General features: G+C 40.5%; 1 protein-coding gene across 15 annotated transcripts in view; it reads left to right on the forward strand.

Annotated features, from left to right (window-relative positions):
- The window catches only part of NAV3 (neuron navigator 3), a 582,637-nt gene that overhangs the window by 337,023 nt on the left and 227,137 nt on the right, over positions 1-18,477 (forward strand). For 13 of the 15 annotated variants that reach the window (XM_083182606.1, XM_083182597.1, XM_083182601.1 and 10 more), the window contains 2 exons: positions 15,570-15,687; positions 16,286-16,338. In XM_083182606.1, coding sequence (XP_083038732.1) covers positions 15,570-15,687; positions 16,286-16,338 — 171 coding nt within the window. Of the gene's footprint in view, positions 1-15,569; positions 15,688-15,808; positions 15,849-15,938; positions 16,115-16,285; positions 16,339-18,477 lie in introns of those variants that run through there. The other 2 variants (XM_083182607.1, XM_083182608.1) reach the window with 2 other exon arrangements.

Genomic DNA, 18,477 nt, shown 5'->3' on the forward strand with positions numbered 1-18,477 from the left:
TCTTCAATAGAACTCCCATCTTCGTAAATAAATCCCTCAGAGTGTATAACCATGTTTGGACCAGATACTGTACATCGATGTGTTAATGGCTGGAACTAAACAAAAAGCTACTCAGTTGTAATGTGTCACTAGACTAGAGCATGGAGTTTCGTTTTCAATGTCCTATAAAGTAGAAATAGCATGTACTGGATTTTACCTGTAATCTGAGAGAACTGAGAATTGTTAAGTTAACTGAAACACAGTGCTATAAATAGGGCTTTGTTCTAGCATCAAACACTTTTCTTAAAATGTTTTTTAAGTTGGTAAAGTGAAAGGATTACAAGGAAATGAGTAAGTATAAGTCATCCACTCCACTTATTGTGAGTAATACCTAGATAGAACACAATGTATCCAATTTAGGAAGTTTAACAGTAAACAATCATTAATGGCTTTAGTCACAAGACTTGCGATAGATAGATAGATAGATAGATAGATAGATAGATAGATAGATAGATAATCATAGGTGTGCACACATTGAGTGTTAGGGGTGCACAGGCACCCCCTAATGCTGTGCCCACATTAATGAACACCTCCCTGCCATTAGCGATACCTTTTACCAACGACTTTTTCTGTTTAGAACTGTATTCCAATAAAAGACGCGCCCATCAATCAATTATGTGTTTTGCATTGTTAATTGTACTAGACCATTGTCATATCACTACATACCTGCATCATCCATATATGTTTGTGACTTTATTTGCATGTACTGTTACACAGAGCTGAACTAGGCAGGAGATTATGGTGTGGCAGAGAGACGTTTTATATTGTAGCGAGTGCCAATAGATGATGGTAGACACGCCAGTTTGGCAGTGTTCGATACACCCAATGAGCAGTGTTAGCTATGCCCAATAGGTGATGCTACGCACACCCCTTTGATGGTGCACCCCCTAATAAAATGTTCTGCGCACGCCTATGTAGATAATGTAGATAGCTAGATATATAGCTAGATATACTGTATATAAAATAATAGACTATAGGCATTGCAAGGACAACTGTAGACTCAAACCAATTAAATGTTTATTGATAAACAATTTATTTTTACAATAAGTGGAGACATTTATTATATATTACGCCCTCAAAGATCATTGTAATATATATTATAATCCAATCAACCAATTGTTTTTTTTTGCCTTGTACAACCGTTTGGAAAATGAAAACAAATATTTGCTGTTTAGCTGTACAATATATCTAAGTGGCAGCATCTCTTTAGTTATATAAAAATTTTGTAAAGACTAAAGTATATGCACAGAGTGTATCCTGCGGGGTGTGGATCATATTGTCGACCCGACTAGGTCGACACGGGTGAAGGTCGAAAGGTGTCTAGGTCGACATAGGACAATGTCGACATGGGTTTAGGTCGACAAATGCATTCGGTCGACAGGTCACGAGGTCGACATGGTTTTTTTCACTGTTTTTTTTTACGCGCATGTTGACACAGTTGACATGGACACAGTTGGAAGTCAACCACAGCCCCTCGCATCGCTCGCTTTGCTCGCAATGCTTCGGGCATGGTGCCTCGCTGCGCTCGGCATACTATTTTATTCTCCCACCACGCCCTAGTGGATGGTAGGGCATGAAATACCGCCTATCGGCACATGTCGGCTCAAAAACAGTGAAAAAACCCATGTCGAACTAACCCATGTTGCCCTAATGCATTTGTCAACCTAAAACCATGTCGACCTTGTCCCTTGTCGACCTATCAGTGTCGACCTAATGACTATCGACCTAAGTCAGGTCGACAATACGACCGTATCACATCCTGCATGGGTCCTTGACTAAATCATTTCACAGACATCCATAAACACATTAATACCTGTCAGCTTGTAGGAATAATAGTATTAACATGAAACTGAAGAAATGAATTGCACTTCATTGAGATAGCATACAGTACAAAGTACAATAGTATTTCAGGTTTCCTTCCGATGCATGACAGCCTATGAATCATAAGTATAGTTGTTTTCCGTAAAGTGCAAAGGAAAACTATTATCTAGACAGATGTGAATATACATATAATTTATGATATTTTATGAGAGATCATTTGTGTTTGGCAAGTTTCCCGAATGTGAGAGGTGTTCCTCCTTTTTCTCTGCCGCCAGCTCTTTGTAAATGATTTTACATTGCACGGTATTAAAGCCATTCTGAATCCAATCGGAGCTTTGAATATTCATAGGTCTATCCCAATATGTCACCAGTGAAAGAGTGATCACATGGGCATTTTGGAACATCACACTTTTACGTCCTGTAGGCGGTATGCAGTCAGTCACAAATCGTGTAATTGGGTCCCTCTTGGTATGCTCACTTGCGCTCTGTAAGTGGGCGGCTGAGGAGGGTGCGCAGAGTGCGGTACACCTGGCCACTTTTCCGGGGGACTTGGAGGACCATCCGGTTTTCGGAAGGGTTGGGTAGGCAGTGATTTTTTACACAAACACATCACAGAGCATGGTTAAGCTACCTGACTGGTGATTGCCTACAAAATGTAACTGCTGGTGTGTACAGTACTCTGCTCATCCTCAACACTGTACACATATTTCTCAAAAAACAACAACATGTGCTTAAAGAACATGGTGCAGCGCATCTTTTTCACACCAAACTGAGATAAATCCCTTTAAGTGTGTGTGTGCTTTATCTTCATCATGACTAAGTAGTGTAAGGCCATCGCCCAAAATTAAAAAGTGCTTTGGAATACATTCCAATTGGACGGGCAGCCTTAATTGTATGGGGTATGGGTCATAGGTTCAACCATTATTGGCAGACAGACCATCTGTTGACACATGACAAAGGTTGACATACCTGATGCTGCTTTCCCACTGCCAAACCTGTTTGACCCGGTTTTTTAAATGTTTTTTTAAACGGGTCAAAGCAGGTTTAACCCCTTTCCCACTGCATGTAGTAAACGGTATATTACTGGTTAATTACCATTTTTGTACCTTTCACATTGAACCCCTTGAGAAAGCTACAAAACGGTAATTAACCAGTAATATACCCCCTCCCCTTGTACCTGCCCTGTGCCCACCCTCCACTGATACTTACCTGTGTGGGGGATCCGGGCAGCGTGGTTCACGCACTGCTGAGGAGGCAGCGGGGTCCAGCATGGGCACAGTACTTTGGGTCCCTCTGTATGCTAGGCAGTGGGGATGCAGCGGGGTCCATCCCGCATGGGCACTGTACTGGTGCATATGTAATGAGCGGCTCATTGATATGCACGGCGCTCAGTAGACATGTGCATAGTGGGAACTATTAGTTCCCATCAGCTGCAGGGACTGGCCCGACGCTGAATGGACCCCGCTGCCTCCTCAGCAGTGCGTGAACCCCTCTGCCCGGATCCCCCACACAGGTAAGTATCAGGGGAGGGGGAAGTAGTGTGGGATTTGAAATACTGTTTAAGAGGCATTCCCACTGCCTAAAAAACGGTATTTAAACGTGTAGGACTCTGCTTTTTAAATGGGTTGAAATACCGGTTAACTTTACCCGGTAAATCAACTCTGGCGCTTTCCCTTTGCAGCCTTAAACGGTAAATAGTGGGGGAAAAAATGGCAATTTACCATTTAAGAGCTTCAGTGGGAAAGGGGCATTAGGTCAACATGGTCAAAAGGTTGACACAAGCAATAGGTTGAAATGAAAAGATCAACATGAAAAAAGGTTGACATGAGTTTTTCATATTTTATTTGGTGTCTGTGTCGACATTCGTTGGGGGACAGAGCAAAGCTGCTGCACATGCCCAGTGGTAGCAGCTTCGTCAGCCACATTTGGTGTGTTGGTGTGGATATGAGCCCTCAATCAGCACTGGACCAGAGAATAGATGCCAGGAGGAAGAGACAGGATCTTTATTTAAACTTCTTAGTTATGTTTGACACAGCCTATACAATAGACCAGCTATAGTTTTAAATATTAATACTGTGTACAGTATCCAGTGTATAAAAAGACCAATTTTATGGGTCATTACTAGGTTCTACTGCTCCACCATACTCCTGCATTTACTCCAATGTTCTGTATAGTGGGAGATTGCGGATTACATGTAGAAACTCCTAGAAATCCTGCATTTGAGACTGCAGCTGTATTTTCAGTTTATAGAAACACAATGCATACCCACAGACCACGAAGCAGCGCGCTCCCGTTAAGAAGGCATGACGCTCCTGCAAGGCCACTCCCCTGTTTCGCTGCCTTGGGGTCGTGGCCAGAGTTCTGTGAGCTACTGGCCATATCTTCTATCCCCTACTTGCCGCGAATAGATGCCGTGTGTATTCCCTTTTGCTCTGCTAAGCAGAGCAGCGGGTAGCAGGACAAACTCCCAACTGCTCCCACCACCACCACGGAACACTGCCAGTCCCGGTGGGATGTGGGACAGTCCCAAAAAACAGAACTGTCCCTTGAAAATTGGGACAGTTGGGTGGTATCCAATGCAATGGATCGACAAGGCAAAAGTGGTGTTCAGATTGTAGACCTGAAATTTTGCACCTCCATACCTCCCAACTTTTGACCTGAAGAAATAGGGACACTCGCGCGTCGAAGCCGCGCGAGCGCCCGAAAAGGGGGCGGGCGTATGCAAATGAGGGCGCGGCTTATGCTAATTAGCCGCAACCTCTTTTTCATACGAGAATAGACGCTGTGCGCATGCGCACAGCGTCTATTCTACTAGATTGGGGGTCTCCCAACTGCCACCCCCCGCAGCGGGACAATGCCTGCCGCGGGTGGGACAGCGGGACAGGACCCGAAAATCGGGACTGCCCCTCTAAAATCGTGACAGTTGGGAGGTATGCACCTCTGCAAAATGTCTTGGTGCTCTGTCAAATATCACTGCAACTTTCCTCATCTTTACAGCATATGATATATATATATATATATATATATATTTGGATAGCACAGCCAGAGCAAATCTTAAATAAATTGTAAATAAATCTTTTTTTGTATTTTTTTAACATGGTCTCTCTGTACAACCATAAATTTTAAATAAATGGAGCTACTGCATAACTTCCTCTGCCAGTCCCCAGCTGTCAGACCTTTGTCTATAGCCGTGACACTGTTACCTCACCTGCTCTACTGGCTGATTTCAGCTGTTAGAATAACAGACCTTAAGTTACCCTTAGGAGCAGACATGTGATATCCATAGTAAACACAAAGGTTACCACCAACAGCAGCAATGGATATATCAGTATATTTGCTCTGAAAGGTTTTTCTTGTTTGTTAATTTGGAGGATAAAAATGATGTTTGGGGGCCATTCATGTTATGGGTTTTTGTTTGTTTGAGCGTTTTTTTTTAATTCAAGTGAAACAATACTTGTGTATGCTTTCTCTAGTTTTTCCCTAACTTTCATGGGGTTAATACTGATTATGACAGTTCTAGTGCTGAAGGATTTGACTTTTCACTCCAGCAATAGCATTAGGAATGTATTTAACATGTATATCTGAAGTTTGTGTACAACTATAATTCTTGTTAGGCTATTATTATTATTTCAGGATGGCTATAGTAGGAAAAAATCAAATAAAAGGTGTTTTTTTTACCTAAATAAAGCATTTTCTCAAACAATTCTTTTTAAATATTTAGCATTTGATATTTTTACACATTTTTAGGTACTTGTGTAGTTTCTACGCTCGCCACAAACTATCTAAGATAAACTAACTTAACTCCATGCCAACATGGATAGTTCATACCCCCACTATCCATGTTGGCATGGAGTTGATTTTAGATAGCGTGGCGAGCGTAGCGAGCCACCGTGCCCGCAGCGTGGGCGAGCGAAGCGAGCCCCGCAAGGGGACTCAGACGCCATGAAACTACACAAGTACCCATTTTTAATATCAACTTTCAATACAGGTTGAGTATCCCTTATCCAAAATACTCGGGACCACAAGCAATTTGTACATAGGATTTTGGAATAGATTTTTTTCCATACTTACCTGGTCCCCTGATGTCCACTGCAGCCTTCAGGAGCTTCTTCGGCGGCACCTCCGGTCCGAGGGGTGCATTGCGCAAATGTGTGATGTCACCGGCGTGCCTTCATACTTGCGCAATGCATCCCTGAGACTGGAGATAACGCCGAAGAGGATCCCTGAGGCCGCCGTAGACATCGTGGGACAAGGTAAGTATGAAAAAAGGGGTAGTGGGGAGAAACAAACAAAAAAAATATTCTGAAAAACCACAGTTTTCTGAATATTTTGATTTTTGGAATACACGGATAAGGAATCCCTTGACAGCCTACAGATTTGCCCCACAGCTTAAAGGTCAGACACTAACACCAGCGGAATAACTGGACATTAATAAAGTGATTACCACATTATTATGCACCTCTAGATTGTGCCCTTTTTACTACTGCTCAGTATATCCGGATAAGGAACATTGTCCTCCTGATTCATTGAACTTTTAAAGCTTTTATAAAACCATCTTTCAATGACATACCATTTCATCTTATACGCACAGCCCATGGTATAGTTATAATGGATTATTGATACAGTAGTTTATATTGTTAGCTGTATTGTCTGTGTATTTATATTGCATATTCCACGTTTTATTTGGACAAGGGACCACCTGACAGTTTCATAGTAAATGCATATCCTTAATTTTTAAATAAAATATTTAAATTAAGATATCATTGAATGTTTGGTTTATAACTCAGACATACATGCCCCTGGGTATCTGAACACAGTACCCTATTCCCCTTTTTTATTTCCAGTTATGTACATGTGTTAGCAAAAAAGAAAAGAAATAGAACTGCGCAATGGGAAGCGGTCATCTATTAGAATGAACTTAGGTCTACAGTCATTAGGTGGACCCCATTAGGTCGACTGGCAGGAAGGTCGACCTGACTTAAGGTCGACATGGGCCAAGGTCGACATGACTTAAGGTCGAATTTGCATAAAGGTCGACATGAGGAAGGTCGACTGGTCATATTGTCGACATGGGGTTTTTCACAGTTTTTTGAGCTGACGTGACGACAGGCGGTATTTCATGCCCTACCATCCACTAGGGCGTGGAGGACGTTATTAAAGCTGTGGCGAGCGAAGCGAGCCACCGTGCCCGATGCATCGCGAGCGAAGCAAGCGATGCGAGGGGCCGATTCTCATTGCCAACTGTGTCCATGTCGACTGTGTCGACATTCGGATCAAAAATCAGTGAAAAACCCATGTCGGCCTTATGACCAGTCGACCATCCTCATGTCGACCTTTATGCAAATTCGACCTTAAGTCATGTCGACCTTGGCCCATGTCGACCTTAAATCAGGTCGACCTTCCTGCCAGTCGACCTAATGGGGGTCGACCTAATGACTGTAGACCTAAGTTCATTCTGACAGATGTACCGATTCCTGCGCAATATAGGGGGTAACAGTACATGCAATTTATTTGCTCACTAATATGAAAACACATATAACATACATAAATTTAAAAAACAAATATAAGAAAAATAATAAAAAGGTACATGTAGATATAAAATATCTTAGCACAACCGGTTGTGTCTATTTAGTATGCAAATTTAAAAGAATATATTCCACTTCCCTTGAGGTTAATCGCAGTCATATTAGTGTGTTAGTTGGTTAGAATGGCTGGTTTGGTTAACAGTCTGATTATGAATTAGTGGTAAAGCTTGCAATAAATCTTGAATTACACTGTCCAGGTTTTTTATGTCTGGCCAGACAATTTGTATTTCGGGGTACCTTACAGCTGCCACCTGTAATTCCTCCGGCCTCCCAGTTGATGGTGCTGAATCACCTTTTGGTCCAACTATATCTGGAGTCACCTTTGGGTGGATGGTCTGCTTGGTTTGCTGTATGGTTTCCCTCTGGTGCAGGATTAGATATCCAACGCGTTTCCCCGCCTCCGGTCACGGACTCAGCGGCTTTCTCAAGGATAAGAAAATGACAAGAAGGGACCAGAGGGAAACCATACAGCAAACCAAGCAGACCATCCACCCAAAGGTGACTCAAGATATAGTTGGACCAAAAGGTGATTCAGCACCATCAACTGGGAGACCGGAGGAATTACAGGTGGCAGCTGTAAGGTACCCCAAAATACAAATTGTCTGGCCAGACATAAAAAACCTGGACAGTGTAATTCAAGATTTATTGCAAGCTTTAACACTAATTCATAATCAGACTGTTAACCAAACCAGCCATTCCAACCAACTAACACACTAATATGACTGCGATTAACCTCAAGGGAAGTGGAGTATATTCTTTTAAATTTGCATACTAAATAGACACAACCGGTTGTGCTAAGATATTTTATATCTACATGTACCTTTTTATTATTTTTCTTATATTTGTTTTTTAAATTTATGTATGTTATATGTGTTTTCATATTAGTGAGTAAATAAATTGCATGTACTGTTACCCCCTATATTGCGCAGTTCTATTTATTTTCTTTTTTTGCTAGCTAAATTTGGGGCACTGAGCTACCCCCTATAGAACAGCAGCAATTAACGGGGATTGACAGTATCGGTGTATTTTAATTAAGATCTGGTTTATTGGTTTAGCAGGGTCAACCCACTTACGGCGCAGGACTTAGGAATATTGCTTTTCTATGTACATGTGTTGGCATGTTTTCTTATCAAATGAACAGTATATGGACAGGACTTTTTAATAATTACATAAATGAGAGGTTCTGATTGATGCAGCAAAAGTTTGTTCTGGCCACAGAACATGAAAGTATTCCATTGTAAAGCAAGCTAGATTTAGAATGTACCTCTAGTCCAGGGATTCTTAACTCGGGCGTGGTATGTGACTCCGACAGTCAGGATCCCGACAGTCATTATCCCGACATCGGGATCCCGACTGTCCGGAGTCAGACAGCATGGCGAGCGCAAAAAAACCCCTTGCGGGCACGGTGGCTCGCTACGCGAGCCACCTATTCTATTCTCCCTCTATGGGGGTCGTGGACCCCCACGAGGGAAAATAGCAGGTGGCCGTCGGGCACCCGGCTGTCGGCGATTTGACAGTCGGGATCCCGACGTCGGGTAAATGACTGTCGGGATCCCGACTGTCGGGAACCTGTCCGGCACCCCTTAACTCTGGTACTCAGTGCCACCAACAAGTTATGGTTTGTGGATTTAAATAATCATGCACAGGAGAGCTTATCTAGTTTTCTGTGTTTGTAATTATCCCACCTGCGTCCACATCCATGAATCCTCAAAACTTTATCTGTGGCGAAAAACTGAGAGTGTGGTTAAGTACTAATAGTCTAGCCCAGTGGTTCCCAACCTCAGTCCTCAATTAGCGCCAACAGTTCATATTTCCAGGTCTCCTCTCAGAATCTTTAATTAGCTCCACCTGTGCATATTTTTAAAATGTGTTGTGAATAATGAGTGCACCTGCTGGGTGATCTGGAAAATGTGAACTATTACTGGTACTTGAGGACCGAGGTTGGGAACCACTGCTCTGGACAAATAATTACACCTTATGTTCACTTTCATTTCCTTCTAGGTTTTTTATGTGAAGACTTAAGCCCACCATCCTTTTAAGTTAATCAAGGTTATAAATTGTGGTGTCCTAACTACAGTAATTAAGTATGTGTGACTATAGAAATGTGTAACGTTTAATCAAAACAGGAAGTTTTATTCTGTTATCTGCATTATTAATGTCTGGCCATTTCTGTACTTACCTTTGTTATTTACCAATTGCTTGATATTTAAGCCAAGCATTTAGAGAGTTTATTTTGAAAGCAGGATGGAGTAATGAGTCAGATTTTCCGGGCTCAATAAACCACTTTGGGTTTGATGTGGTTGTTCACTTAGGCTTCACCTTTTGTTTTCTGTTGAATCTCATTGAGGATTCAGAAACACAGATGCAAAGTTCTACAGACACAACAGACTTTGTTATGGTCTTCTAAGGTCACAAAAGGTCACAAGGCATATTGAAATGTCCTTCGTGTGTGTGTGTGTGTGTGTGTGTGTGAATATAGATTGTGAGCTCCATAGGGGCAGGGACTGATGTGAATGTTCAAATAGTCTCTGTAAAGCGCTGCGGAATATGTATGCGCTATAAAAGAAACTGTTAATAAATAAAAATAATAAATAATTTCAAGTAAATTCACCTTACTTACTCTTCAAACACATTTCAATAACTATTCCTTAGAAAATACAGTTTACCACCATCCCAAAGACCATTGATTGCTCCATTTTATAAGTAATTAATTATGGAAAGACAATATAAAGACAGTATTTGCATTTTACTGTATATTTTGTGAGTATAGACTATGCAATGATGTGCACAATGACGATATCGTTCAATATTTAAGCACTAGATTGTTCAGCAGCACCGCAAAATCTCTAACAACATCTGCAGTGCCAGATATGGTACAGTGTGTAAGGGCCTGGGGCTCCATTGAATTATGCCTTCTTGCAGAGTTTCTATGTTGCACGTTCTCTGGAACAAAGTGTGCACTAAAGAGGTTATTCTGTTTGACTTGCAAGGCTGTGAATTCCACTGCCTTGCAAGTCCACTAGACTTTGCCCGCATGGCTGCCTGCCTCCCCCCCTTGCATGGAAACATTCATTCGCAGCCTTGCGTGCAGGGACAAAATCATTCAAAGGTTGCCGACCATCAAATGATTTTGCAAGATCAAGATCTGCAGGCCCGCTGTACGGGAAGCAAGCGGGCAGCTGACATCCACTGATCAGCTGGCCGTCCCCCGGAACCTGCAACATCGGGGAATGACCATGGGAACGCCCAGCATTGTAATGGGAACGCCCATGAAGTGCTGGGCGTTCTCATGGGCGAATCCCCTGGCCCGCTGCTCCCCCTCCCGCACTGTTGTGTGAGAGTACCCGGCGAATTATCTATTTGTTGTGACCGCTCACACACAGCGCCTGCACATGCGCATAAATGGCTATTTGCATACACAATGGCAAAAAAAAACGGGCCCCTGTACTTGGGGGGGTGATTCAATTACAATCACCCCACCAAAGTACAGGTGAAATATCAATTGTTACTGCTTTCCTGCATGCAGATTTCTGAAGTAGTCACCAATTCAACTGTAGTAGTCACCTATAAAGTAGCTGGATATGTATTCAAATGCTATAAATATAGGTGAATACAAAGACAAATTTTCTCACTCTGGGCCAGATGCACTAAGCTTCAAAAGTGATAAAATGGAGAGTGATAAACAGCCAGCCAATCAGCTCCTACCTGCCATGTCCCAGACTGTGTTTGAAAAATGTCAGACAGGAGCTGATTGGCTGGTTGTTTATCACTTTTGACGCTTAGTGCATCTGGCCCTCTGTCATCTAATACAAAGCAGGTGGAAATACACAGGATAAGGATTATATTCTGCTGAGGCAGAGGCATGCATATGGTGCATACAATCAGCATAAGTGAGAAAATCCGCTATGTTTTCTGTACATATTCTTTATCATTATGACTTATTGCATGTAAAGCCCAATACAATAATTTTATTCTTCAAAAAACTGCTATTAAAGTACAATGGGACAAATTAATTAAGCCTTAAAAAGTGATAAAGTGGAGATTGATAACTAAAGTACCAGCCAAACATCTCCTAACTGCCATGTTACAGACTGTGGGGTAGATGTATGAAGCAGTGATAAGGGAGGAGAAGTGATAAAGTGCCTGATACTTTATCGCCAGGCAATCAACTCCTAAATGTTAAGTTACAGGCTGGGTTTAAAAAGGGACAGTTAGGAGCTGATTGGCCGGTGATTGTTCCAGGCACTTTATCATTTCTTGTCCCTTATCACTGCTTCATACAGCTATCCCATTGTTTGAGAAATGATCGTTAGAAGCTGCTTGGCTGGTACATTATCACTGTGAGGGACAAATGTTCTAAGCTTCTAAAAGTGATAAAAAAAAGAGTAGAGAAATAAACTGGTGGCTGGGAAATACATTGGACAAACCAGAGACCTTGGATTTATTCAGAGTTCATTCTTGTTGTGTCAATTCGCAATCCTATCGATTATCGATGATTGTGCATGTGTATGGATCAGAACACGTATGCCCAACCAAAATAGTGACAGAAATAGCGAATGAATCTAATTGCAAGCCCCTCGCAATATGTCTGACAGATAGTCAGTGTAGTCACCTGCCTTCTTCTGGGAGTGTCACGAAAAACTCAGGTGTGCCCAGACCTTTAAGGTAAGGTCTGTGACCTCAGACCTTTTGGGTGTGGCTCCCCTATTTGAGATTTGAACTGTGCTGCATCCACTCCACTGGAGCCGCCACTGATGGTAACTATTTTCTCATACAAACTCAGCAAGCTTGAAACAAACCTTAAATGTGGTGCTTGCTGTGGTCTCCTCATCTGCTATGTGTTATGACTATGAGAACCAAGGCTTGTGAAGCTATGAAGGCTAGGAAATGATTATAAACTTTGCCCATAAGAAGAACTGTAACATTATACAAAATATTCCATTCAAACACATGGATAACTAGTGTGTCATTATGATGGCGCTGAGGCATAGAGAACCCAGCATTATGCTGCTATTAATGCAGATTGTGTAAACACTTTAATCATGGAGATTAGATAAACTAGCTGTATAAATGTGTCTGTGTTTTATGAGTTTTATGTATATAATGGTAATATTGTATGTATAACTTGAAGCAAAAGAGAAAATATACAGTATAGACGTTCCCTACTCGGGAATACAAAATAAATACCTTTCGGCAAAAACAGTCTAAACCATATTTCAACAAGTGAAGTATAAATGCAGAGTATGATTTTGTTATCCAAGGAAATCAGAAATGAACATATGAAAAGTAAATAAGTAACAGTCTGCTGAGAACTGCATCCATTTTGCCAAAGCACTGCAAGGAACATTAACCTCATGATATTATTTTCTATTCACATAACACTAACAGTCACAGCATCCATTCAGTGTATTGGTATGGTTAATGCTATTTATGTTAGTAGTTCCAGAATGCACTATAGAGGAACATAACACACCCAACCTGTATGTTCAGAATCATGTGGACAACATGTGTATTATGCTTTGCGTGACTATATATAATATATCCTCTGGAAGATCGGAATCATCAAAGTTAAAAAGAGATTAGTGATTTAAAGTCATTCCTAGTCTTTGTTTTAAGTTGTAAAGTCATATATGGCTGTACTTTGTTGTTTTGTTAGCTATATACATCCCTGTTGGATGTGTCCTTCCCCAGTGCCTTCCAGTGAAGGCAAGCATGCTATCGATATGGCGAACTAAGCAGGCGGCACTCGGAGACGATATAAACAGGTGAAATCAGTGCAGTATATTTCAACGTTTCGGAGCCCGTAGCTCCTTCGTCAGGATCCTGACGAAGAAGCTACGGGCTCCGAAACGTTGAAATAAACTTCACTGATTTCACCTGTTTATAACTTCTCCGAGTGCCGCCTGCTTAGTTCCCCATATATATATATATATATATATATATATATATATATATATATATATATACATACACACACACACACACACACACACACAAACAATAAGAAGGGGGCTCCATAGTGCAAGTAACGTTTAAAACTTTTAGGCAATCATTACATTACAATCTTTAAAACACATACAATAAAAGAAAGAATATATATATATATATATATATACACACATCCTCATATTAACCTATAAACAGGGCCCTCATTTAGACCTATAAGCCCTCATTTAGACCCTCTCTTTTCATCGTATTTATACCTTAAATACGATCCACGCATAGGGTCCCACAGGTGTACCGAAACGTTGATTATCTCCTGCCATGCTGCCTGATTAAAACTTATTTCTGCTTGAAGACTGAGTGAGCAAGACTTTTAGACTGGATATACAGATTTCTCGAATCTCCTGAACGTACCTCTGGGTACAAGCTGTCTGGAGGAAATTCTCCTAGCCGAAAATAACTTGAGCTAATACCCAGTTTCTGACACTAGGAGCAATTTCTTCTATTTTATGGAAACATATGCCACACCCTGCTCTTATGACCATTACTTTCCATTCCTGATTTTGAGAAAAATGATCTCCTTCATTAGATCTGAATAGATCCCAACTACCCCTGATGAAGTCCATTTTGGACGAAACGCGTAGGGTCTCCTTTATGAATTGAAGTCATTCAGATGTTGGATCAGAAATCAGAATCTTAAGAAAAACTGACAATTTTGAAAAATTGAATAAACTATTCTTTTATTTGTCTAAATTTATTTACTATTCCATAATTATTCATTGTTTTTATTTGGTGAATTTATAGAGTGCACTTCTATACTCTTCTTTCATCTATCCACTTGTTTCTCTATTAACAGCAAGGTTCCATAGAAGTGCTGCCATATTAATAGCGCAATAAAAAGATTCACACTCTCTGTGTGATACAGTATATAGTCAGCGACGTAGGAACAAACAGCAGCACTCCACAAATTTAGTGTGTACGAGGTTTTTAGTGTCTGACGTTTAGGGGTATTAAAAAAAAACTTTTTTCAAGGTGTATTGTAATGGGTAGCCATATATATAATGCCCATAGCGCTTTTCCCTATCCATTATGAGGTACTGCCATACCTTTGATTACAGTAGCTCCCACTGGCATGTGATACAATATGCAGGATTTTTCTGGTGCAGTGTGGAATGAAAGACAGGCAGTACATAGATAGTCAAGTTAGATTAGATACCAAATGGTTGACAGGGTCAAAAGATCGACATAGAAAAGTTGTCATCGTTCTTTTTATTTTTGTGCAACTAATGATATACCTGTGGTGACACGATTCCAGGGTTATATGGAATAAAAGCCCTTATAAATCATTTAGTTTCAAAACGATTGTGTACTCTCTACTACAAAAAGCATAATACCTTAAGAGCTAAAAAGCATGATATAAAAAATAAATTGCTTTACAATCTACCTACTGTATAAACTCCGTTAAATACATAAGAAATAAAACAAGCAATAATTTTGTTACAGGGAAATAAACAGCTTAAAAATATTTATATGACATAACTATAGAGCTCTGTAGAGCAGAGAGCTGTGCCTTATGTAATATTTCAGTGTCAACAATTATATATATATATATATATATATATATATATATATATATATATATATATATATATATATATATAATAAAATCATGACCATTACTTAATATTTGTATTACTGTTACTAAGCTGTTTGTGAGTCTTAGTGGTTGCAGTATTCTCATTGAGCTGAATAAAATGACAATAGCCAAACTCTACTATACTCATATTGCTCATCAAAAAACCCCACGTTCTAAAGCAAAAGAAAACAATGACCGTCTTTTTTGAACTCCCTGTATCTCTGATCAAATCAATTGGTCTTAGTCACTAAAGAGGACGGGAAGTGACTGATTTGTGGCAGCAGTTTCCCTGATAGCCATGGAGTGAGAGTGTATTTCTTGTGTGGTCAGAGAACTCTAGCGACCCTCATTTAAAAATAAAGTGAGTCATTATATCTGGGAATAGGAAATAAATTGTTTAAATAATAGCAGCATAACAGTTTCCTTTTAGCTGTGACTTTCCCAGCTGGAATGCAATCCTAAATACTTCTGCTGTTAAAGTCAATGTCAATGCATTTCTGAATAATTTTTATTATCTTACTTATCCCTCCCTCTTCCCTTTGCAGATTTACACTGACTGGGCAAATCACTACCTTGCAAAGTCTGGTCACAAGAGGCTGATAAAGGATTTGCAACAAGATATTGCTGATGGTGTGCTGCTGGCAGAGATCATTCAGATCATTGGTAAGTCTGGTGTCTCTACTTGAGACATTTAGCAATAGGAGAGGGATGGACTGGGTGAAGTGTGATTGTAGCAGGATGGCTTTGGACTTGAAAAGGTTAAGTTTCAATGTGTCTGCGCGACAGTTACTAACTCCAGATGTCTCCACAGCTCAGATTGTTCTGTGAGTTTGTTTGAAAATGTGTTTGTATTAAAATACTGAGGAACTAACCGTACAAACGTTATTTTACAACGGCTTAAAGTGTATCCTCCACATGCTGAAATGTCAGAGAAGACTCGATCAAACCATATGTCTCCCATGTGTGCATTTTGTTTGCTGTAGGGGATAATTCTTCCTGGGATGCATTGAAACATTATCCCTGACCATGCAGAGACAATTGGAGAGGATTTCATGTTAGCAGTTACTTGACAGGAGCAGGAGAATTAGCGGTAGATCACATTTACACTTCTGCTCTTGTATATTTGTGTATGTTTATGTGGTAGATAGCACAGGGGGTACAGTTATTGGAGTGCAGTAGGTAAGTGAATGCACACGCTATGCCGTAACTTCCAACTCCCTTACCTGCTTTGCTGACTTGTCTCTCCTGATTCTTTATACAGCAAATGAAAAAGTGGAAGATATCAATGGCTGTCCAAAGAGCCAATCACAGATGGTAAGTACAGCCTTTAATGATTTCTAAGTAAGAGTGTATTGTGTGTATGATGTGACCAGTATCTCAAAATGATTGTATTCCCTAATAATAGAGTTTGTCGATTTTCTTGGACTTTTCTGAAACATTGGCAGGAAAGAGATTTGTACAGTATGTAACAATGTTTAAATCTTCCTACAATGCTACATTGTGCAGTAACAGGTGCACTACTGCCGGTTATATATAATTAATATATCTATATTGTCACAACTTTTATTTTGGAGTTGCTAGTACAATAATTGTAATACAACATTGTGGAAGTTACATGTTTCCGAATAGAAAGGTATTTATCTATAAACACAATTATCTTGTATATCTGCTCTGTCCCAGTTCCTCCTCTGGTCACTCCCTCTCTTAAGGGTAAAGGGGTGTACACACGGAGAACTTTTAACAGGAGATTTTGACTAGATAGTCAAAATCTCCTAGAAGGTTAGCCAAAATCTCCCTATGTTTCTCCTGCTTAGTCAATATTGTCTAGCAGAAATTGCTTAGCATAGATTGACTGTGCAGGCAAGGCAATTTTGACTAGATCATAGACTATCATTGCTTAGACAAAATCGCTTAGTCAAAATCTCCAGTGCATCTAGACAAAATCTCTCCCAAAATAGTCAAAATTGTCCATTAGTTAAAATCTCCCCATGTGTACACCCCTTTAGAATGGAGTCAAATAACTATAATCCATGCTCTTAACTCAGTGGTTCCCAAACTGTGCGCCTAGGCTCCCTGGGGTGCCTCGGAGCACTTGCAGGGGTGCCTCAGGTTGGTGGTCCAGAACCAATTCATTTATTTATGGCCAACGAAGTAGGCAAAATCAGTGCTCATGGCTTCCAATTATAAAATATGTAACAGAAATTAATCATGTTCCTCACCACATAACTGGACCTAAGGGTACAATTTAATCACAACCTATTTAATTTAATATTTTTTCTGAAACTCTCAGTAACAAACTTTTGGCCTAGGGGTGCCTTCAAAAATATTATGATAAATTAGGGTGCCGTGATTCAAAAAGTTTGGGAACCACTGTCTTAACTACTTGTTTCACTGAGTATTGTACATCATTATAATACACACCAATTTATTTGATCTATAGCTACAGTATATAACCCTAGAAAAGTGTGTGATATATAGTTGCACTTGTTCAGTAACTATGTATCATAGGTAACTGCTTAGGATTTGTCACAGCAGTGAGTCGCCTTATTTTATAGGAATATTTCTGTTTATTCTCTAGTGCCTTTATTAGCCTTGCAAGCCTATTTTCCAATACAAGTAACTGTTGTCTGGATGTTTGGGATTTTTTTTATAAACAATTTATGCTTGCAACCTTATATTCGTGTAAGCTTGTTGTTGCTGTAAAGGGGCCCCCACATACGATAAGATTTTTAAAATGATATGACCTTTTCCAACCGTTTGGAGCGACCAATCGTTTAAAAATGTACCTTGTGTGGGCTTGATGATGATCCAATGCAGGTGCCTGCTGGTCATTCAACAAGTGTACGGATTCCTTGAGCCTGGGGAATGACGAATGACCCATTGTTCCATGTGTGAGCTTGATGAACGATGTGGCCATGTCCCGGCACTGCCCCCTCCTCCCCGAGCCGTACCACACCTCTGCTGACCCACCTCCACACGCTATTGCACTGACGCACCCCCACTAGGGGAAAACAGAGAGAGAAAGGCCAGCGGTGGGCAGGAGATCTCAAATAAAAAGGCTGGCCACTGATTGGCTGAGAGAGCTCTCTTAGCCAATCAGCTGCCACCAGGTGGAGATGTGTGGTGGCAGATGGAGCGGCAAACCCCAAGCACCTCTGATCATGGCCACACAATGATTTAGTAAACCCTCTGATCATTTACTCAATCATTCTACCTGTGACCCTGATCAGGGGCATTCTGGATTTCAAAGGAAATTGGATAGATATCGGATTTAGTCCAATATCTATCAGTGAGTGGGCACCTTAACACTTTTTTCATGATTAAATCTATACATTCCATCTACCATAAGTAGTTCTTAGTAATAACACCTACAGTATTACAGTTAAATTACATTTCTGAACACTCATAGGGGTATACTTAATAAAGTACAGGAATTTTTTAGCAGCGGAAAAT

This window comes from Crinia signifera, chromosome 4 (genome assembly GCF_055691185.1).
Source record: "Crinia signifera chromosome 4, ASM5569118v1, whole genome shotgun sequence".
NCBI lineage: Eukaryota > Metazoa > Chordata > Amphibia > Anura > Myobatrachidae > Crinia > Crinia signifera.